At 36.6% G+C, this 25,109-nt stretch overlaps 1 protein-coding gene across 1 annotated transcript; it reads right to left on the reverse strand.

Moving 5' to 3' along the window:
* Positions 1–13,207: 13,207 nt before the first annotated feature.
* On the reverse strand, positions 13,208–22,430 carry si:dkeyp-93a5.2 (serine protease 27). The gene is given in 10 exon segments (XM_067379297.1): positions 13,208–13,301; positions 13,379–13,449; positions 13,452–13,567; positions 13,570–13,597; positions 19,445–19,590; positions 19,776–20,044; positions 20,127–20,357; positions 21,172–21,235; positions 21,761–21,821; positions 22,347–22,430. Coding segments are annotated over 10 exon segments (1,164 nt in total).
* Between the last annotated feature and the right edge of the window lie 2,679 nt (positions 22,431–25,109).

The raw sequence follows: 25,109 nt of genomic DNA on the forward strand, positions 1-25,109 counted from the left end.
TCTTCAGTTGAAAAGAAATTAAGGTTTTTGAGGAAAACATTCCAGGATTATTCTCCTTATATTGGACTTCCATGGAGCCCAAACGGTTGAAGGTCAAAATTACAGTTTCAGTGCAGCTTCAAAGGGCTTTATATAAGGTGCATTTATACAAGGCATTTTTCTTTTTTTTTTAAATAGTGGCTTTGGGGCAAACTGAGCCAGGTGTTTTGGATTAGTTGAGACAGGTTTATTATAATATTTTATGTATGTATATATAAAATAGTGCTTTCATTTACTGTTGTACCTCATAACCACTATAAATTATGTGTAAGACAGGATTGATCCAAACAGATCCAACCTTCAGCTGATGACTTCGTCACTGTGCACTTCACAGCCAAATTAAATTTTTTTTTACTTCATATTCCTGATATTCTGCATAAGTATGTGAAGTATTTATTCCTTTTTTTATCAGTTTAAACCATGTTTAATGTGTATTTATTTAGATGATTGCATTTCAGAAGACAAAAGACAAAAGTGTGCAGTGCTAAAGTGTTTAATTATTGTCATAAAAGCCTTTTGCACATGTTGAAACATAATGAGGTACTTTTTCCATCATGTTGTGATGACTGTGGTGTAATCTCATTTATACTGTATGACACAGATAACATACAAGAAGTACAGCTTTATACATATTTTCCATAATACATTTGTTGGGTGGTGGAGGGATGCCAGGATACTTGTCACATTATTGAGATAAATCGTCGCATATACTGTATATCCTTGTATTGTGCTTGACACGATTAGATGAACATTCTTTTCCCAAACTCTCCTTTAAACATGATATTTCTAAGAGCTGTACTTGATCTTTATATAGAAAAAAAGTAGTATATAAGAAGTTGTTTCAGGCTGTTTGCAATGAAACTGGTTTATAATTGCAGATTTTTCACAGATAACAGACAGAAAGAGACTTCATCATGTGACATATATGTGTAAAAGAGGCGTTGATAAGGATCCCCAGATTCGCCAGATTCAGTGCATCAACCTTCAAAGACACAAAAATGTCCAGTGATTGAGAGATAAAGTTGAATTCATGTAGTGTGTGTGTGTGTGGCATAACCTGATATTGCTGAGTTCAACATGTTCCTGGGTCAACATTTTTGTTGATCCTGGAACAACATTCAAATCAACCAATCAGATTTGAGGGACAAGTTTACAGATTATGTCAAGTTTAGGCTTAAAATCATGAATTGATGCTTCTACATCAGTGTTATTCATTTATCATGTCCCTCTGGTTTTTGGGATAACTTCTGGGTAGGGTTAGGTTTAGGGGTAGGAATAGGGTTAATTTTCAGACTAGAATGTTGTTCCAGGATCAACAAAATATGTTGACCCAGAAACGCATCTAACTCAGCAATATCAGGACATGCGTGTGTGTGTGTGGTTTAGGACTCACTCATGCACTGCATTCCTTGTTGTAATCACCGCAGCATTTTTCTGTTGGTTTGCAGTCAGCATGGCAGTTGCAGGCATAGCCAGCATTGTACTTCTCATTACATCTCCCATGACAGGATGGTGAGGCTACAAAAAACAAGCATTAGTCAGAGAATGATGTGTTTTAAGGGTGTATAAATGTCAGAGGGGAATTTTACTTTTGCTGGCAGTAGAACATTGAGCTGGGGGGAAGTGGACAAATCCAAGCTGGTTTTTTGTCTTCGTAATTTTTTCTATTTCGTCTTCGATCCATTTTTGATACTCTGACACACGAACATACCCATCAGGTACGTTTGCCTTGGCACACAATAGAAACCAGCTAATGATACCAGACTGAACCCACGATGAACACGACCGGCTCACCATTGGACCACCAGAGTCCCCCTGCAGAGTAAGAGAGAAACATGGAAAAAAAGATACTGTGTTTTTTTTAGTTGTCTTAGTTTTGTGCTATTTAACACCAAACAGGGACAAGATATATCCAGTCTTCATGGACACTCAATTATGTTATATTTAGCTTTATTTATTTGTGCACATTTGTAGAAGTTTGAATGATCTAATTTAGAATTGGTCTCATTGGTTGATGTACCTCATAGAAGCCTTTGCCTCCGCTGCTTGTACCAGCACAAATCATGTTGTTGTTGAGAGCTACTGAACAGTGAGTTTGACAGTCTTTCAAATCAAACACATCAACAGTAGTCTCTTGCAAAATACCAGGAGAAGGTAAAGGTGCTGGACACAAACACACACACAAACATCAGATGGCAAAGTTAGGAGTAGATGTTTTTATGTAAAGTAATAAATGTACAGTATGTATTTGTGTGAGTGTGTTACTCTTTTCTTTTATATCTCCCCAGCCTGTGATCCAGCCCTTGGTCTTGGCAACGAAGTCACTGCCATGGGCTGCTAGAGACACAGTTTTGATGTGATCATTAATGGGGGCTGTGGAGGACAGTTGCAGTAGAGCGATGTCGTTATAAAATGACTTTACAACATAGTCCTCATGAGTAATGATTTTTTTAATCTCCATGATTTCTGCATTAGAATCCTTTCCCTCTTGTTGCGTCCTTCCCAGGTGTGCACGAATGTTGGACTCAACTTTACTGAATACAGGGAGAGAAAATCAGAAAATAAAAAAGGAGAAAAGTAAATACACTTTAGCAATTAAAAAAAAAAAAAAAAATTACTTATTATGCAGATAATAGCCTATACTTTTTATATATATATATATATATATATATATATATATATATATATATATATATATATATATATATATATATATATATATATACAGCTATGGAAAAAAATAAGAGACCACTTAACATTGATTTCTGAACTTGGAGTGGTCTCTTAATTTTTTCCATAGCTGTATATACACATATAATGCAAACTCAATATAATGCTTTCTGACACAGTATGAAAACGTATTATTAAATGCATTTAGCTGGACTTTAGAGTGCTTTTTTGACCAACTTTAGTAGGACTTAACAACATATGTTTAAATATATTTCCAATTGCATGTTCGTAATGATGAAGTTGCAATTTAATACATTTAAAATATAATAACCTTCAATGTAAAATAGAATAACACAATACAGTGGAAATTATAATCAAGTTCTTTACACATGCTTTAATATGTTAGTCAACACAGCAAAAGAAGTGTTTCTTTAAAGCATGAGAAAAGATTTTTAAAACAATGATTTAATATACTTTAAATTACATTAAACACTACAAGTGCACATTACATACAATTATGCACACTTTTTCACAAGGGAAAACATTCCACCTAGCAAAACAGTGGATTAAAATCTGTTTGTGTTTGTGTGTGATGTCTAACCCTTTGACACAGTGAGCCGCTGTCAGCACCCATTCTTTGGTGATGAGGGAGCCGCCACAAAATTGTTCCCCACTTGCGTAGTTAAGACTGACCATCCATGGCCACTTTTTTGCATTTGTATCCTTACCACCTACAATACGAGGGTTTAAAAAAGGATGTCCAAACTCTGAGAGAGAGAGAGACATTCATTTATGTCAGACCTCATTTGTATAAACATCACAGAGCTTCAAAATTATTTATAAAGAGAGAGAAGGGCTCTTACCATCCAACTTAGTAATTGAATCTGCAGTGGAAGAGAAAATGTGTTACAGATTGTAATACAAATAATCAATACCTTAAGTATTTACATTAAATTTACATTTAAAAAGGAAAACAATTTAAACTCACTATTGATAATGTCCATATATATGCTTACTCCTTCCTTACATGCTTACTGTTTCACTATTTTGAGAACTGTCTAGTGATGCCCAATCCTGTTCCTGGAGATCTACCTGCAGAGTTCAGCTCCAGCCCTGTCTGTAATCTGTCTGTAATTATCAATTAGCAGGTTCAGTTGTGTTTGATCGGGGTTGGAGCTGAACTTTGCAGGAAGGTCGACAGGAACAGGTTTGGGCACCCCTGATCAACTAAATACAGATGACTAGATCTATGCTGGAACTGAAATCAGGAGATCTTACCTTTGACACATATGAGCAGAGCCAAACTCACACACAGTAACCTCCACATCTTCACTCAGACTCTCTCTTCAGATGATGGTGGTGGTAGTTTGGTCCTCTGTGTCTCTCGCAATCCCTTTAATAAGGTCTCACTTCTCTAATATCTCTTCTTATCACTCATTTGCCCAGCCGTTTGTCACACCCCTCTTCCATTTTCCATAACTGTCTTTTATTCCCCACATCATTTAGTATAATCATATAAAGATAATAGTAAAACAGTTAGTTATAGTGCCTACTTTTCATTGATATGTCCTGCTATGCACTTTACTGGTGGAAATCATGTGGTTTCCTTTGGGGAATTGAACATTGTGGTCCTGCACACTTGACATGCATCAGACTGTTGTTTAAATAAAAGTGTTAGTTTTTGCCAAGTAAATATAAAGATTGACCCAAATTAGTTTTGTCTTTTGAATTAATATTATTATTATGGATTATATGGTGATTAATATGTTTTACTTCATCACTTACTGTATGTTTCTATGTTTACAATTTAAAGAATATAATGTTTTGAAGATGTGATTCCAGTTTATGTAACAACAAATAATATGGGCAGCCAAAAATGAACAGGGTCAGTTCTAAACCCTTTTTAGGGAGAATTCAGCCCCTCTGTCACTTTGGCCCCTATGAAATTATCATGTAAATGACTTATTGACATATGAGGCTTGTTTGAGATGAGCAAAATATGCAAAATCACCATGAGATGCATGCCGGTTAGAAATGTGTGAGAGAGTGGTTCAACTTGATCTGATATCAAGCGTATGCCAAAAAACTCTAGTGACAGCAAGGTGGACTTACCCAATTGCGCATCAGGCACAGTTGCTCTCCTCCGACTGCGCGACTTGACTTGCTGAAGACACAGTTTAATGCTCATTGATTTAAGCAACCTTGATATTATCTACTAAAATGTTTGATTTTATAACTCTGAAATCATGTTTTTATGTGTGTAATTTATGTGTGAGTGTTCCCAAACTCTGACAGTGCAGTCTCACTATATGTGATTGTAGTCAGACTTCGAAGAATTTCTGTATTAAAATAAAAATGAATGGAAAACATTTCTTTTATCAACAGTTTTGCAAAATCTGCAAAATGTTAATTATTTTAACAAAATATCATGCAAAATGCATGTTTTTATTTAGTACTGTCCTAAAAAAAAGATATTTTACATAAAAGATGTTACATATGACCCTGCTCAAAAGTTTACACACCCTTGATTCTTAATACTGTGTGATTCCCTGGATGATCCATGGCTGTTTTTTGTCTGTTTTTTTGTGATTGTTGTTCAGTTAAACTGCTCAACATTCTTCAGGAAAATCCTCCAGATTCTTCAGTTTTCCAGCATATTTTGTATATTTGAACCCTTTCCAGCAGTGACTGTATGATTTTGAGATCTGTCTTTTCACACTGAGGACAATTGAGGGACTCAAACACAACTATTAAAAAGGTTCAAACATTCACTGATGCTCCAGAAGGAAACACGATGCATTAAGAAAAGTGATTTGAAGATCATAGTAAAATGTACTTCATTTGTCTTCTGGGAAACATGAAAGTGTCTTCTTTTGCTTCTGATGGGCAGTACTACATGACAAAATATGAGATTTAAATAAAATAAGAAAAATTTAGACTTCATCTTCATCCTGTTCAAAAGTTTTCACCCTCCAAGAACCATGCAGCACAAAAAAAAATCATCCAGGTAACAACACATTAACACACATTAAGAATCAAGGGTATATGTAAACTTTTGAACAGGGTTTTTAAGTGACTCCTCACTTTACACTCAGTTTAATCTTAAAACATTATTATGGAAAAAACTGCAGTTATGTTTCTTTATCTTTACTCGCATAACTATTCAAATGCTGAAACAATAAAGTGAAGTAATGATTCCATCTTAACTCAACAGTGACACATTTACAGAGCAAAAGGTCCCTCCCACTATTCTTAAAGCAGAAACTGATGATAATGCAGACATGTGAAATATGAGTTTAGCAAGATTCCATATAAAATAGTGTTTTCATGTACTGTAGTGCCTCATAACAATTATTATTTAACATTCTAGACAGGAATGATCCAAACATCTCAAACTTTTAACTGATAACTTTGTGATTGTGCACTTATACAACCAATTATAAAAATATAACTTCATATTACTTCACATAAAAACAAATATGTCCAGTGATTGAGAGAAAAAGAGAATATGTTCATTCAGTGTGTAAGGTGACAGATGAATCCGAGTGTTCCTCCAGCTGGAAGAGAAAACAGCGCTCAGGTGTACGACTCCGATAAAAGTGCAAGCAGCGTCCATTATTGGCCGGCTCCTGTGTCAGCATCACACACATACATCACACTGATCACATGAACAGCGTCGGCCAATACTGAGTCAGCTTTCTGATGTAGAACCTGGAAGCGCTGAACATAAACAGTGTAGGAGAATGACAGGGGAGAGAAGAAATTGTTGAATAAAGTCATTATTTTTGTTTTGTATTTGCGCTCAAAAAGTATTCTCATTGCTTCATAACATTAAGGTTGAACCACTGCAGTCACGTGTCTTTAGTACCTTGAATGTGGTACGTTGGTTTCTATGGGGGATTAAAAATCTCAGATTTCATCAAAAATATCTTAATTTGTGTTCTGAAGATGAACGAAGGTCTTACGGGTGTGGAACGGCATGAGGGTGAGTAATAAATGACAGAAATTTCATTTTTGGGTGAACTAACCCTTTTAAATGTTGAATAATGTGTTTCATAAAACTTACAATTGCTAAGTGAGAGCTCAACGATTCATATAAAGTTACATTTAAAGTAAATGCTTTATAAATTGTAGCCCTACTTTTGTATTTTTTCAAGACAAAAAAAACTGTATGTTGTTGGCACACCTTTTATCATTTCAACATTTTTATAACACTCTAAAAAATGCTGGGTTAAAAACAACCCAAGTTGGGTTGAAAATGGACAAACCCAGCGATTGGGTTGTTTTAACCCAGCAGTTGGGTTAAATGTTTGCCCAACCTGCTGGGTAGTTTTATTTAACCCAACTATTGTTTAAAATGACTATATGGCTGACTTAAAATGAATCTAAAATGAAATTAAAATGTTCATTTATTAAACATATTAATAAATGTTAATTTTCAAGATATTTTGGGTTCATTTTAAGTAAGCAATACTGTAATTTTTTAACAATAGTTGAGTTAAATAAAACTACCCAGCAGGTTGGGCAAACATTTAACCCAACTGCTGGGTTAAAACAACCCAATCGCTGGGTTTGTCCATTTTCAACCCAACTTGGGTTGTTTTTAACCCAGCATTTATTAGAGTTTATCTAACCTTATTTTCAACTAAATTAAAACAGAAGCATCCTGTTATTTTGCAATGTTTTATTGTATCAGTAAACATGGATTTATTCACAATACATTTCAAGGTGCATAGTGTTTAAATTAGGCTGTCTAAAGCTCAACAGATTGTTTTAAAGTTTATTTACAATATTGACATCTTAATAAGACATATGTTACGGTATGCTGGTGCAGAGATGAGGCAGATACGGATTTCCACAATAATAGATGCTTTTTAATAAACAAAGGTAAGGAACGCCAGACATACACATTAACAAAACAGAGAACGGACGAGGAGTGAAGGGAGTGAGTGCAATATATGGGGAGTGCTGACAATAGAGTCCAGGTGCAGGTGATCTGTGATGATGAGGAGCTGACGAGGGAAGTGTGTGCAGGTGAGGAGAACAGGAGGATTCTGGGAAATGGAGTCCAGGGAAACAAGGGATCTGTAACAGTACCTCCCCCTCCCGGTAGGCGCGTCCTCGCGCCGTAGATGTAACAACCGGGAGGGGGGCGGGCGCCCTGGAGACCTCAAACCGGAGCAGGGGAAGGAGTAAACTGGAGTGGAGGTCTCCAGGGCAGGTCCAAAAACCATGGGGGGTCAGGAGCCGTGGGCAGCCATGGCGGGTCAGGAGCCGTGGGCAGCCATGGCGGGTCAGGTGCAGCGGGCAGCCATGGCGGGTCAGGTGCAGCGGGCAGCCATGCAGCGGGCATACATGGCGGGTCAGGTGCAGCGGGCAGCCATGGCGGGTCAGGTGCAGCGGGCAGCCATGGCGGGTCAGGAGCCGAAGCCTTCGAGGCGTTGAGCCCAGGCGTCGCTGAAGGACTGGCGGGTGATGGCGGAACCGAAGGCTGGCGGCGGCTGGAGCGGCTGGCTCGGCGGCGGCGGCTGGCTCGGCGGCGGCGGCTGGAGCGGCTGGCTCGGCGGCGGCGGCTGGAGCGGCTGGCTCGGCGGCGGCGGCTGGAGCTGAGGGCTCGTAGGCGGCGGAGACTGGAGAACTTTGCTCGGCGGCGGCGGAGACTGGAGAACTTTGCTCGGCGGCGGAGGAGACTGGAGAACTTTGCTCGGCGGCGGCGGAGACTGGAGAACTTGGCTCGGCGGCGGAGACTGGAGAACTTGGCTCGGCGGCGGAGACTGGAGAACTTGGCTCGGAGGAGACTGGAGAACTTGGCTCGGCGGAGACTGGGGTTGAGGGCCATTTCATCCCCTCAAATACAATTAAAATCCCCACAGGCACTGGAGCTGGCTCTGTGGGGACTGGAGCTGGCTCTGGAGATACTGGAGCGGGCTCTGGAGATACTGGAGCGGGCTCTGGAGATACTGGAGCGGGCTCTGGAGATACTGGAGCGGGCTCTGGAGATACTGGAGCGGGCTCTGGAGATACTGGAGCGGGCTCTGGAGATACTGGAGCGGGCTCTGGAGATACTGGAGCGGGCTCTGGAGATACTGGAGCGGGCTCTGGAGATACTGGAGCGGGCTCTGGAGACACTGGAGCGGGCTCTGGAGACACTGGAGCGGGCTCTGGAGACACTGGAGCGGGCTCTGGAGACACTGGAGCGGGCTCTGGAGATACTGGAGCGGGCTCTGGAGATACTGGAGCGGGCTCTGGAGACATTGGAGCGGGCTCTGGAGACACTGGAGCGGGCTCTGGAGATACTGGAGCGGGCTCTGGAGATACTGGAGCGGGCTCTGGAGATACTGGAGCGGGCTCTGGAGATACTGGAGCGGGCTCTGGAGACATTGGGGCCGCTTTCTTCCTCCTCCTCCGCTTACTGGGCCCAGTAGCGGAATATGGGTCAGCCTGGGGCAGGCAGGGAGTTCGCTGGAGCGGTATGCGGAGGAAGCCGGAGGTTGACTGACTGGCCCGGCCAACCGTGTTTCTGGATGGACCGGACGACAACACTGATCCTGAACCTCTTCTACTAAGAAATTGGAGCCATTCAACCACAAAATTAAATTGATAGTGTCGCTTAAGGAGAAACAAAAAACAGGTTCATCAAAACGGATAGTGTCGTCATCCAATCCATCCAAAAACAAGGAGATCAACTGAGCATCAGGCCAGTCAGACAAGAAAGCAAGCTCCACGAACTCCTCCACATACCTCTCCAGCGAACGTCCTACCTGCAGGAGCCCGATAATGCGTTCGCTGGCTGTTAGAAGAGTGAGAGGCGCTGGAGGATCAGGAGCCAGGGAGCTGGTGGAAGTCTCCATTTTTTTTTTTGTGGAAAATCCGGTCGGTTTAGGTCCGTTCTTCTGTTACGGTATGCTGGTGCAGAGATGAGGCAGATACGGATTTCCACAATAATAGATGCTTTTTAATAAACAAAGGTAAGGAACGCCAGACATACACATTAACAAAACAGAGAACGGACGAGGAGTGAAGGGAGTGAGTGCAATATATGGGGAGTGCTGACAATAGAGTCCAGGTGCAGGTGATCTGTGATGATGAGGAGCTGACGAGGGAAGTGTGTGCAGGTGAGGAGAACAGGAGGATTCTGGGAAATGGAGTCCAGGGAAACAAGGGATCTGTAACAACATAATAGAATAGAACAGATACTTATTTGAGTTTAGAATAAGGCAACTAATATTTAATGAACTGTGATTGACTTTTCCTGTTTTATTTTTATTTTGTGATTCGATATTAAAATATAATAAATGTAATTAAAAGAAAGGTTCCACAGTATCCAGAATCTTAAAATATAAAATACACTGTAAAAAAAAAAATCCCGAAAAAAAACGGAAATTTTCTGGAGCAGGCGCGCCAGAAAAATACCGTAAAATAACCGTTATTTTATGACATTTAATAAGACATTTATTTTCCGTTATTTTTTCTGGCGCCCCTGCTGCCAGAAAATTACCGTTTTTTTACGGGATTTTTTTATTTAAAAGAACTCATGCTGAAGTAACGCAGGGTTTATAATATAAATGTATCAATAGCACAACACAATTATTAGATTCAAATGACATCAGTCCATTTCATAATGCCGAAAAACCAATCAACAGATATCATCACCTGATGTCATTTTGCTTTAGCTTTCTTTACTACTGCAAATGTGTTTAACAAACACACTGTCACAGCAGACAAAAAAGACAAATATATAATAAGAGTTAAGAGCCCAACTAATGGAACAACTATTCACCATTATGGTGACTTCAAATGAAACACATTAGAGTTAAATCTCTCTCTGTTAATTCTCAATAACAACCTTTGTTGATGTCTAACATAAAGTCAGTCTGGTTAGTAAATGTTTGTTTGTGGAGTTGTTTAATCAAATTACAGATTTTTTTATTTAATTTTTAATAAAATACAGTTTATAACCATAATTTTACATTAAAAAGCTAAAGAAATTACAGAAGATTTTGAAGGACATTTACTTAACACAATAAAAACAATAAAATTCCCTATAAATAAGGTTAAATGTCTTAACTGCAAAATAATGTTTGTTATTAGTTTATTTTATAAAAAGCCAAAAACAGTTTTAAAACTAGTAATGGTTTCAATTACAGCAGTATACTAAATATACAAATACAACAAAGAAAAAAAAAAGTTACAGTGGAATAATAATTAAACAGTCTGCCTTCAAAACCTGACCACTGGTCGACAGATGAATTACAAGGAGTCATTAAAAAACAAACAATTAAACAAAGCAGGAAAGAGTGAGTGTTCTCAATGTCAGTTACATGTCAGTCAAACGTCCTCTTGGTTGGTCATTGGCCAAGAGCAAGCATATTCAAGAGCAGAAGTGGCCTTTTCCCAAATATCAGCACAATTGCAAATGTGATATTTATTTTATACAATAAGTTAATACAATAAGTTAATTATATTATTTACCATTTTAGACACAGCACAGGGAATTCATATTATAAACAGAAATGTCAGGCTTCTGAAAAGTATGTTCATTACTATTTCCTGGTAGATGGCTGAGTTGACTGTGGACTTCAGAAAACACAGTGGACCAACACCAGCAGATGACATGGCAGCCCAAATCATCACTGACTGTGGAAACTTCACACTGGACTTCAAGCAACATGGTTTCTGTGCCTCTCCACTCTTCCTCCAGACTCTGGGACCTTTATTTCCAAATGAAATGCAAAATTTACTTTCATCTGACAAGAGGACTTTGGACCACTGAACAACAGTCCAGTTCTTTTTCTCCTTAGCCCAGGTAAAACGCTTCTGACATTGTCTTTGGTTCAGAAGTGGCTTGGTACGTGGAATGTGACAGTTCATTTCCTGAAGACGTCTGTGTGTGGTGGCTCTTGATGCACTGACTCCAGCTTCAGTCCACTCCTTTTGAAGCTCTCCTAAGTTCTTAAATCAGCTTCGCCTGACAATCTTCTCAAGTTTCAGTCATACCTTTCACTTGTACACCTTTTCCTACCACACTTTTTCCTTCCAGTCAACTTTCCATGAATATGCTTTGGCACAGCACTCTGCAAACAGCCAGCTCTTTCAGCAATGACCCTCTGTGGCTTACCCTCATTGTAGAGGATCTTGATGATCGTCTTCTGGACAACTGTCAAGTCAGCAGACTTCCTCATGACTGCTGTTGGGATTACTGACCTAAACCCAGTATTTATACCCTGAGAATGGTAATTTAATAGAACTTGAAATTAAATATTTCAATAATTTGAGATACTGATTTTTTTATTTTGATGAGCAGCAAGCTGTAATCATCAAAATGAAAACAAAAAAGTCTGGAAATATTTTACTATGTCTAATAAATCTAGAACATTTTTAAGTTTTACTTTTTGAATTAAACTACAGAAAAAAAAAAAACTTTTTCATGGTATTCTAATTTATTGAGATGCACCTGTACATTTAAATAATTTATATTGTTATTATTTAACTGAACCACTGTAGTCGTGTTAACATTACAGTTTGCTTCAATACACAGCACACAATTGAAGATAGCAGAACTTTGTTTTAGAGAATTTGAATACGAGTCAGCTGAGACGGAGAAACATAATGCAGCTAGTTTTATGATTAAACAAAAGTGTAACGTGAAGAGAGATTTCATCGTAATGCTTCAGTGACAGCTTTACAGACCAAAAGGTCCCTCCCAATTATTCTTATAGCAGAAATTGATGATAATGCATATATTTGTGTGATATTAGTGCAGTTCTGCATAAGTATGTGATCATGTTGCAAATTTCTCTCTATTTCAATTATTTATTCTTTTAAACATTGTTTAATGTGTGTTTATTTGGATGATTCAATTTCAGAAGACAAAGGACATAAGTTTGCAGTTCTAAAATATTTAATTAATCTCATAAAATAAATCCTTTTGCACATGCTGAAACATAATGAAGTACTTTTTCCATCATGTTGTGATGACTGTGATGTAATCTCATTTATACTGTATGACACAGATAACATACAAGAAGTACAGCAAGCATTAAACATATTTTCCATAGTACATTTCATGAATCGGGTGGTGAAGGGATGCCAGAACACTTGTCACATTAGTGAGATAAACTGTCGCATATATCCTTGTTGTGCTTGACAAGATTAGATGACTCATTTAAACACATGATATTTCTAAGAGCTGTACTTGATATTTGCAAATCATAGAGAAAATAATATATAAAAAGTTGTTTCAGGCTGTTTACAATGAAACTGGTTATTAATTGCAGATTTTCCAGAGCAACAAAAAATTCATAAATAACAGACAGAAAGAGACTTCATCATGTGACAGACGTGTGTAAGTGAGGTGTTGATAAGGATCGCCAGATTGAGTACTTCCACCTTCAGAGAAACAAAAATGTCCAGTGATTGAGAGATAAAGAAAGTTTAATTCGTGTAAGGTGTGTGTGTGTGTGTGTGTGTGTGTGTGTGTGTGTGTGTTAGGACTCACTCATTCATCACATTGCTGCTTGTAATCTTTGCAGCACTTTTTATTACAGTCAGCATTGCAGTTGCAGACATTGTACTTCTCATCGCATCTGAGCCTACAAAAAACAAGCATTAGTCAGAGAATGATGTGTTTTTAAGACTGTATAAATGTGTAGGCATATCAAGGGAAAACAATTTACTCCGGCTGGTATCAGAACATAGATCTGGGGGAAAGGAAATGAATCCAGGCAGGTTTTGATGTATGTTTTTTTTTCGATCCATTGCCGATACTTTGACACACGAGTGTATCCATCAGGTACGTTGGGCTGGGCACACTCTACATCCCAGACGATGACACCAGACTGAACCCATTCTGAACACCACGACTTACCATTGGACCACCAGAATCCCCCTGCAGAGTAAGAGAGAGAAAGGGGAAAATAGATATATTTTCAGTCGTTTTAGTTTATTGTGCCGTTTAACATCAGACAGGGATGAGATATGGTCAGTCTTCATGGACACTCAAACATGCAGTTTGTATAGCTGTGCACATTTAGAGAAGTTTGAATTATTTAGAATTGGTCTCATTGGTTGTTGTACCTTCGCTTGGCCTCTGCCTCCAGAACTTGTACCAGCACAAATCATGTTGTCGGTGACAATTGTTCTACAGAGATTAATACACTCTAAATTCTCAAAAACTTCAACAATTGTCTCTTGCAGAAACCCAGTAGGAGGTAAAGGTGCTGGACACAAACACACACACACACACACGCACACACACACATACAAACATCAGTTTGAGATGTTAGGAGTAGATGTTTTATGCAAAGTAATAAATGTACAGTATGTATTTGTGAGTGTGTTACTCTTTTCTTTAATAAGTCCCCAGCCTGTGATCCAGCTCTTGGTCTTGGCAACAAAGACACTGTTCTGGTCTGCTAGAGACACAGTTTTGAAGTGTGCAGTAAAGGTGACTGTGGCGGACAGGCACAGTAGAGCGATGTCATTATCATCTGTTTTTATATCATATTTGTCATGCATAATGATTTCTTTAATCTCCATGATGACTACATTGGGATCATCTCCCTCTTTTTGCATCCTTCCCAGGTGTGCACGAATGGTGGACTTGTCTTCACTGAATACAGGGAGAGAAAATTAGAAAAGAAAAAAAATGATATAGCAACCCTTGAGAAAAGGAAGTCCACTTTAGCATACTTTTAACTTAATTATGCATATAATAGCCTATACTTTAAAACAATACTTATATATAACGCAAACTTTCTGACACAGTACAATTCATTGAAAACATATTATAGTTGATATTTATTGAAATGCATTTAGCTGGACTTTTCAGAGTGCTTTTTTGACCAACTTAAGTTGTCTTTTTTCCGCAACATAATCAGCTAGTATAGGCATATACTTTTGATTGATATAATGCACTTTACTTGTGGTCCTGCACACTTGACATGCATCAGACTGTTGTTTAAATAAAAGGCTGAAGTGTTAAAAATGTTTTTGCCAAGTAAATATAAAGATTGAACCAAATTAGTTTTGTCTTTTGAATTAATATTATTATTATGGATTATATGGTGATTAATATGGTTTACTTCATCACTTACTGTATGTTTCTATATTTACAGTTTGAAGAATTTAATGTTTTGAAGATTTTGATTCCAATGTATCAAGAACAAATAATATGAGCAGCCAAAAATGAACAGGGTCAGTTCTAGACCCTTTTTAGGGAGAATTCAGTCCCTCTGTCACTTTGGATAATGAAATTATCATGTAAATGACTTAAAAATAAAATCACCCTGAAATGCAGGACCAGTCGAGCAGACAAAATTCACTGACCAACTGCCATATCATCCAATTTATTGAGTTCTAGCTACCCTCCTTTTGAGATTTTTGGGAATGCATGGTCAGTTTAATGTATGTAGCCAGTAGTCTCACATAGCCAGACCTTTGCCTATTGACATAAGAGGCTTGTTTGAGATGAGCAAAATATGCAAAATCACCATGAGATGCATGCCGGTTAGAAATGTGTGAGAGAGTGGTTCAACTTGATCTGATATCAAGCGTATGCCAAAAAACTCTTGCCAAATTGTGCAGTTGGGCACAGTTGCTCTCCTCCGACTGCGCTGCCCAAAAGCCTCATGGGACTTTACTTGCTGAAGACACAGTTTAATGCTCATTGGTTTAAGCAACCTTGATATTGTTATCTTCTAAAACGTTTGACTTTGTAACTCTGAAATCATGTTTTTATGTGTGTAATTTATGTGTGAATATTCCCAAACTCTGACAGTGCAGTCTCACTATATGTGATTGTTGTCAGACAGAAAATACATTTCTGTATTAAAATAAAAATGAATGGAAAACATGTATTTTATCAACATTAGCAACAAAAAAATACCCCTCAATGTTAATTATTTTAACAAAATATCATGCAAAATGCATGTTATTTTTATTTAGTACTGCCCTAAAAAAGATGTTACATATGACCCTGCTCAAAAGTATAATACTGTGTCATTCCCTGGATGATCCATGGCTGTTGTTTGTTTGTTTTTTGTTGTTCATGAGTCTCTTGTTTGTCCTGAACAGATAAACTGAGCTCTTTCTTCAGAAAAATCCTCCAGGTCCTGCAAATTCTTTGATTTTCCAGCACCTTCTGCATATTTGAACCCTTTCCAGCAGTGACTGAATGATTTTCAGATCCATTTTATCACACTGAGGACAACTGAGGGACTCAAACACAACTATTAAAAAAGGTTCAAACATTCACTGATGCTCCAGAAGGAAACACGATGCATTGAGAAAATACACCCCCGGGGGTGTAGACTTTTTGAATTTCACGATTTCACACTTGCAAATAAGTCAGATAGATAAATAGTATGCATATTTGGCATGCTGTCCGAGGAGAGGGCTCCGAGCTCGGTATTTGGCCTATTCTGGGTATTCTGGTTTAGAAAGATAACCAGGCGTGTGAGATTTGGTTAGGAAGATAACTTTGCGAGTGTGAGGAGACGGGGTGGTGGAGGGATGCTGAAAAACTGTCGAGGAACATGGGTGAGTCCACTACGTATTTATAATGTCCACTTATGCTGATTGGGTAGACATGTTGATTGCTGATTGATTGTTGACAGCTGGTTGGAATGACGTGATGATTGAAAGGATCATTTGAAAGCGCTCTTCACGAATTTTGTTAATAAAACATCATTTGAAGATCAAGGTAAAATGTACTTCTCTTCTGGGAAACATTAAAAATAATTTTGTTTGTTTGTTTGGATTATATGGAAACATCTTTTCTGTAAAATATTATTGAGGAGAGTACAAAAAATAACATGATTTTGAATGATCTCTTTTGTTAACATAATTAACATTTTGCAGATTCTGCACAGGGTATGTAAACTTTTGAGCACAAGTGTAAGTTCATTAGCAACAATGATCTTGTAGGCGCTGATCCACTAATATGAGAACTGTCTTGATTTATTATTTCACTGCACTAAATTACTATTATTATTATTATTATTATTATTATACGACTACTAAACCACTGTAAGTCAAATGCAAAAATTATGGACTTTTATGGTTTCAGCATTTGAATAGTTATGCGAGTCAGCTGAGATAAAGAAACAATTGCAGTCATTTCCATATTAATCTGTTTTAAGATTAAAATGAGTGACGCAGTTGGTTCCTCCCAACTATTCTTAAAGCAGAAATTGATGATAATGCATAGACGTGTGAGATATGAGTTTAGAAAGTTTTTTTTAGCAAAAGGCATTTTTTTTAATGGTGACTTTAAGGCAAACAGAGTTAGTTTTGAATTTTTTCCATATAAAATAGTGTTTTCATGTACTGCAGTACCACATGACTTAAACATTCTAAAGAAATTCAGGAATGATCCAGACATCTCAAACTTTTAACTGATGACTTTGTCATTGTGCACTAATACAACCAAATTTAAAAATATTACTTCATATTACTTCACATAAAAACAAATATGTCCAGTGATTGAGAGAAAAAGAGAATATGTTAATTCAGTGTGTAAGGTGACAGATGAATCCGAGTGTTCCTCCAGCTGGAAGAGAAAACAGCGCTCAGGTGTACGACTCCGATAAAAGTGCAAGCAGCGTCCATTATTGGCCGGCTCCTGTGTCAGCATCACACACATACATCACACTGATCACATGAACAGCGTCGGCCAATACTGAGTCAGCGTTCTGATGTAGAACCAAAGTTCTGAAAGTAAACAGTGTAGAATGACAGGGGAGAGAATAAAATGATTAATAAAGTTATTTTTGCACACAAAAAGTATTCTTGTAGCTTCATAATATTAAGGTTGAACCACAGTAGTCATGTTGACTATTTAACAGTGTCTTACTTCTTTCTGCCCCTTGAATGTGGTACGTTGCTTTCTTTGGGGGATTAAAAAAACACTCAGACTTCATCAAAAAGATCTTAATTTGCGTTCTGAAGATGAACGAAGGTCTTACGGGTGTGGAACGGCATGAGGGTGAGTAATTAATGACAGAAATTTCATTTTTGGGTGAACTAACCCTTTTAAATGTTGAATAATGTTTCATAAAACGTACAATTGCTAAGTGAGAGCTCAACGATTCATATAAAGTTACATTTAAAGTAAATGCTTTATAAATTGTAGGCCTACTTTTGTATTTTTTCAAGACAAAAAAAACTACAGTATGTATGTTGTTGGCACACTTTTCATCATTTCAGCATTTTTTATAGCATATCTAACCTTATTTTCAACTAAATTAAAACAGAAGCATCCTGTTATGTTGCAATATTTTATTGTATCAGTAAACTTGGTTTTAATCATAATACATTTAAAGGTGCAGTACTGTAGCATAAGAAATAGAGTTTAAAGTTCAACCAATTTATTGTTGTATTTTGAAAGTTTTTTTAAAGTTTATTTTAAAGTTTATTTACCATATTGACATCTTAATAAGACATAATAGAATAGAACAGATACTTATTTGAGTTTAGAATATAAGGCAACTAATATTTAGTGAACCGTGCATTTGACTTTTCCTCTTTTTTTTTAATGATTCGATATTAAAATATAATAAATATATGTAATTAAAAGAAAGTTCCTACAGTATCCAGAATCTTAAAATATAAAATACCCAAACAGTAGTAAGAGTTTATAAAATATCCAACAATACATCAGACAATCCTTATTATAAATAAACAGAGTTTGGTATTTTTCAAACAGGTGCTCATTTTTTAATGATGTTGTTGTGGAAATTTACATTTTTTCATATGATTTTTACCTGTATTCTTATGAGATATAATGCTTATGGAACATGGGATGATGTTAGAAAAAGAAAGAGCAAAATATTGTTTGGGAAAATGCAAGATGTATGTTAAAACCATGTCTGTGCTAACAATGTGTGAAAAGTTACAGCCGCTAAGAGATGTTCCTAATATGGTAAAAGGACAGAGGCAACAGATACAAACCTGATTCCAAAAAAGTAACTTAAATTCCTTCCAGTTCATTAGCAACAATGATCTTGTAGGCGCTGATCCACTATGAGAACTGTCTTGATTTATTATTTCACTGCACTAAATTACTATTATTATTATTATTATTATTATTATTATTATTATTATACGACTACTAAACTACTGTAAGTCAAATGCAAAAATTATGGAATATTTTATTTGATATACACAGTGCACAAATGTATGGAAGCCCTTTTCCGTCACTTTTTTTTTTTTTTTTATCGCAATTGCGAGTTTATATTTCGGAATTCTGACTTTGTATCACACAATTGTGAGATATAAACTCGCAATTGCGAAATAAAAAGTCAGAATTCTGAGATAAAAAGTCGCAATTAGTCTTTTTATTTTTTTATTTAGTGGCGGAAATGGGTTTCCATACAAATGGACTTCACTTTATGGTTTCAGCATTTGAATAGTTATGCGAGTCAGCTGAGATAAAGAAACATAATTGCAGTCATTTCCATATTAATCTGTTTTAAGATTAAAGTGAGTGACGCAGTTGGTCCCTCCCAACTATTCTTAAAGCAGAAATTGATGATAATGCATAGACATTATATTATTATATTATATTATATTATATTATATTATATTATATTATATTATATTATATTATATTATATTATATTATATTATATTATATTATATTATATTATATTATATTATATTATATTATATTATATTATTATAGACCTGATGTGTGCACATAGATGAGTAGCAATAATCGGAGTGGTTGTTGTACCTGGCAGGTGTCTTTGCCTCCCTGTAGTAAACCAGCACACATCATGTTGTTTGTAATGACTCCGGCACCCAGCAGATCATTACACTGAGAATTAATTACCACTGGAACCACAGTCTCCTGCAGAGTCCCAGGATAAGACAAATTCACTGGACACATGACCACACACAAACACAATCATCAGTCTGTGTCACTAGTAGTGTGTGTGTGTGTGTGTGTGTGTGTGTGTGTGTGTGTGTGTGTGTGTGTGTGTGTGTGTGTGTGTGTGTGTGTGTGTGTGTGTGTGTGTGTGTGTGTGTGTGTGTGTGTGTGTGTGTGTGTGTGTGTGTGTTACCTCCAGCTGCAGTTTGTCCCCAGCCTGTGATCCAGCTGCTGGTGCCGGAAGGGAAGATGCTGTTCTCCGCTGCTAGACACACTGGTCTGATATAGTTAGTAAAGTTGACTGAAGAGGACAGTTGCAGGAGAGCGATGTCATTGTTGTAGTTGTCGCTGTTGTAGGACGGGTGTATGACAAGTGTACTGACTCTACTGCTGATTTCATGGTCATGAACTCCCTGCTGTGTCCTCCTTCCCAAGTACACAAGCAGGTTGGATGTGCTGACTCTGAATACAGACCATCGGGAAAACAACATTACAATTACAACATTTTTAAATCTGTGTAACTATGTGTTCATGTGGTTCTAACCTAGCGAAACAGTGAGCAGCCGAGAGCACCCATTCACTGCTGATGAGGGAACCTCCGCAAAAATGACCTTCATATTTGGGGCTGTGAAGACTGACCTGCCATGGCCACGCCCCCTCAGGAGCATCAGCTCCACCCACAATACGGGGCTTTAAACGGGGACGTCCACAAACTGAGAGAGAAAAAGAGATTTTTTTTATTCCTAGCTTCCTTTCTATAGGCTTAATACTAGACCTACACTCAAAAGTTTGGGTCAGTAAGATTGTTTAATGTTGTAAAAGAAGTATCTATCTTCTGATAATAATCATAAATGTTTCTTGAGCATCAATCATATTAGAATGATTTCTGAAGGATCATGTGACACTGAAGACTGAAGTGATGATGCTGAAAATTCAGCTTTGATCACAGGAATAAATTACACTTCACTGTATATTGACATAGACAACAGCTGTTTTAAATTGGAATAATATTTCACTATATTACTGTTTTTGTTTGTATTTTTAATCAAATACATGCAGGCTTGGTGAGCAGAAGATACTTCTTTTAAAACATTAAAAAATCTTACTGCCCCCAAACTTTTGAACGGTAGAGTATATATTTGCAGAAAATCCATGAATATGTGTGACGTCAAGTAAAGACTGCAGTCTGTTATAGTGCCTGTTGTATTCTACTCCGTGAGACCTTTCAGATGACATATAACACATGATTATCTGAGCTGTGTGATGCTTTTGACACAATGGAGTACATAGTACAAAAAAAATTATGAAAACTTTTTTAAAATTATTTTTCAACAATTTATCAGCGTAGCAACATTCATTTTAAAGGTCAGACTCTAAGCTTTCAAATGACACCTATTTTGTAATTATATGCAGGAGTTTTGAAAAATATGATTATTATTATTTTTGTCATTATTATTATTTTGTATAGGTGGCACCTGTGGGCGGTACACTCTGTTTTAGAGTGATGGCCCAGCACTCTTTAAGAGTTTAACAAAATGGTTTGATACATTAAAAAGCTGAACTGAGGGTGGGGGTTAATTTTACTTGACTTTCCAGCAGATGCGCTGACAGATTTGTCGAATACCATCTCGGGCATCTCCTCAGACAGCCTGTCTGTGGAGAGCACATGAAAATGAACACCAGGGGCCTGATATGTTGTGCATGCATTTTTCCATGCACATATTAGTCCACACACTGTAGACCATTTACGCACTGGTTTACTGGTGCAAGTAAACTCCATTATCCTTTTGATACATTACATATGTCACTGTCATTAATGGAGTGTATTTTATCTGACAGATATATGAATATTTGTATTTTAAACAAGACAAAAATACTGTTACTGAATGTTTTTAGCAATGAAATATGACAACACAAACAGCGTTTACAGTCATACTTTTCTAGAGTCTTATACCTTAAAAACAGTAGTTGGTTGGATGGAAAAATGCATATGGAAATGATATGCAGATGAGATTATGCAGAGTAAAACTATAAGTGCTGTAAGCTCCATATATGGTTATTTTGGAGAGGAGAAAGATTTCTAAAGGGAATTCAAGTCAATTTGAATATAAAACCACACATTATTATTTTCTAACATATTAGAACATTAGAAATTACATTAACTGATTTTACATTTACCTATAAAATAGAGTCTCATCCCAAACCCTGTCAAATCTTTTGTGCCCACAATCTTCTTCACCTACAGTTACGCAAGCACATTTATAACCACGTTACAAAAGTGGAAAAATAAAATAAGAACATGATGTGCAAAGGCGAATGGTCTCCCTTTTTTTTTTTTTTTTTATATATACTCACTGCTATACACGTTGAATAAATAATACAACATTATTACTATATAAATAACTATGTCAAGTACAAGCCATATACAACTCTTCTAGTTCAAAAAAGCTATCTGTTGCTTGTATGCGCCCACAACACAATAAAACATATTATTACACTGACTAATATTGATTTTTTTTTTTTTTTTTTTCTTTTTTGGCATGAATCGCCACATTATGGTACATAAAAGATATTACAGAGGGTAAAAGCTTGTGCTTTTATTTCGTGCACTACAGAATAAAATTACATCCCAGGTACCAGCTGCTGTATGTTTTATTATCCACTAGATGGCGCTGTAATTACAACTAAGAGACTTAGAATAAAAGAGCGAAACGTTAAAGGATTAGTCCACTTTCAAATAAATTTTTCCTCATAATTTACTCACCCTCATGTCATCCAAGATGTTCATGTCTTTCTTTCTTTTTGATGAAAACATTCCAGGATTATTCTCCTTATATTGGACTTCCATGGAGCCCAAACGGTTGAAGGTCAAAATTACAGTTTCAGTGCAGCTTCAAAGGGCTTTAAATAAGGTGCATTTATACAAGGCAATTTTCTTTTTTTAAATAGTGGCTTTGGGGCAAACTGAGCCAGATGTTTTGGATTAGTTGAGACAGGTTTATTATAATGTTATATATATATAGTGCTTTCATTTACTGTTGTACCTCATAACCACTATAAATTATGTATGCCACCTATTGACATAAGAGGCTTGTTTGAGATGAGCAAAATATGCAAAATCACCATGAGATGCATGCCGGTTAGAAATGTGTGAGAGAGTGGTTCAACTTGATCTGATATCAAGCGTATGCCAAAAAACTCTAGTGACAGCAAGGGGGACTTGCCAAATTGCGCATCAGGCACAGTTGCTCTCCTCCGACTGCGCGACTTGACTTGCTGAAGACACAGTTTAATGCTCATTGATTTAAGCAACCTTGATATTATCTACTAAAATGTTTGATTTTATAACTCTGAAATCATGTTTTTATGTGTGTAATTTATGTGTGAATATTCCCAAACTCTGACAGTGCAGTCTCACTATATGTGATTGTAGTCAGACTTCGAAGAATTTCTGTATTAAAATAAAAATGAATGGAAAACATTTCTTTTATCAACAGTTTTGCAAAATCTGCAAAATGTTAATTATTTTAACAAAATATCATGCAAAATGCATGTTTTTATTTAGTACTGTCCTAAAAAAAAGATATTTTACATAAAAGATGTTACATATGACCCTGCTCAAAAGTTTACACACCCTTGATTCTTAATACTGTGTGATTCCCTGGATGATCCATGGCTGTTTTTTGTCTGTTTTTTTGTGATTGTTGTTCAGTTAAACTGCTCAACATTCTTCAGAAAAATCCTCCAGATTCTTCAGTTTTCCAGCATCTTCTGCATATTTGAACCCTTTCCAGCAGTGACTGAATGATTTTGAGATCTGTCTTTTCACACTGAGGACAACTGAGGGACTCAAACACAACTATTAAAAAAGGTTCAAACATTCACTGATGCTCCAGAAGGAAACACGATCCATTAAGAAAAGTGATTTGAAGATCATGGTAAAATGTACTTCATTTGTCTTCTGGGAAACATGAAAGTGTCTTCTTTTGCTTCTGATGGGCAGTACTACATGACAAAATATGAGATTTAAACAAAATAAGAAAAATTTAGACTTCATCTTCATCCTGTTCAAAAGTTTTCACCCTCCAAGAACCATGCAGCACAAAAAAAAATCATCCAGGTAACAACACATTAACACACATTAAGAATCAAGGGTATATGTAAACTTTTGAACAGGGTTTTTAAGTGACTCCTCACTTTACACTCAGTTTAATCTTAAAACATTATTATGGAAAAAACTGCAGTTATGTTTCTTTATCTTTACTCGCATAACTATTCAAATGCTGAAACAATAAAGTGAAGTAATGATTCCATCTTAACTCAACAGTGACACATTTACAGAGCAAAAGGTCCCTCCCACTATTCTTAAAGCAGAAACTGATGATAATGCAGACGTGTGAAATATGAGTTTAGCAAGATTCCATATAAAATAGTGTTTTCATTTACCGTAGTGCCTCATAACAATTATTATTTAACATTCTAGACAGGAATGATCCAAACATCTCAAACTTTTAACTGATAACTTTGTGATTGTGCACTTATACAACCAATTATAAAAATATAACTTCATATTACTTCACATAAAAACAAATATGTCCAGTGATTGAGAGAAAAAGAGAATATGTTCATTCAGTGTGTAAGGTGACAGATGAATCCGAGTGTTTCTCCAGCTGGAAGAGAAAACAGCGCTCAGGTGTACGACTCCGATAAAAGTGCAAGCAGCGTCCATTATTGGCCGGCTCCTGTGTCAGCATCACACACATACATCACACTGATCACATGAACAGCGTCGGCCAATACTGAGTCAGCGTTCTGATATAAAGTCCTTATTTTTGTTTTGTTTTTGTGCACAAAAAGTATTCTCATCGCTTCACAACATTAAGGTTGAACCACTGCAGTCACGTGGACTGTTTTAATATAGTTTATACCTTTCTGCACCTTGAATGTGGTACGTTGCTTTCTATGGGGGATTTTTTTTAAAAACTCAGATTTCATCAAAAATATCTTAATTTGTGTTCTGAAGATGAACAAAGGTCTTACGGGTTTGGAACGACATGAGGCCGAGTAATGACAAAATTTTCATTTTTGGGTGAACTAACCCTTTTAAATGTTGAATAATGTGTTTCATAAAACTTAAAATTGCTAAGTGAGAGCTCAACAATTCATATAAACTTACATCTAAAGTAAATGCTTTATATTGCAGACCTACTTTTGTAATGTACAGGTGCTGGTCATATAATTAGAACATCATCAAAAAGTTGATTTATTTCACTAATTCCTTTCAAAAAGTGAAACTTGTATATTATATTCATTCATTACACATATCAGACTGATATATTTCAAATGTTTATTTCTTTTAATTTTGATGATTATAACTGACAACTAAGGAAAATTCCAAATTCAGTATCACAGAAAATTAGAATATTACTTAAGACCAATACAAAGAAAGGATTTTTAGAAATCTTGGCCAACTGAAAAGTATGAACATGAAAAGTATGAGCATGTACAGCACTCAATACTTAGTTCT

Source organism: Chanodichthys erythropterus, chromosome 24 (genome assembly GCF_024489055.1).
Source record: "Chanodichthys erythropterus isolate Z2021 chromosome 24, ASM2448905v1, whole genome shotgun sequence".
Classification (NCBI taxonomy): domain Eukaryota; kingdom Metazoa; phylum Chordata; class Actinopteri; order Cypriniformes; family Xenocyprididae; genus Chanodichthys; species Chanodichthys erythropterus.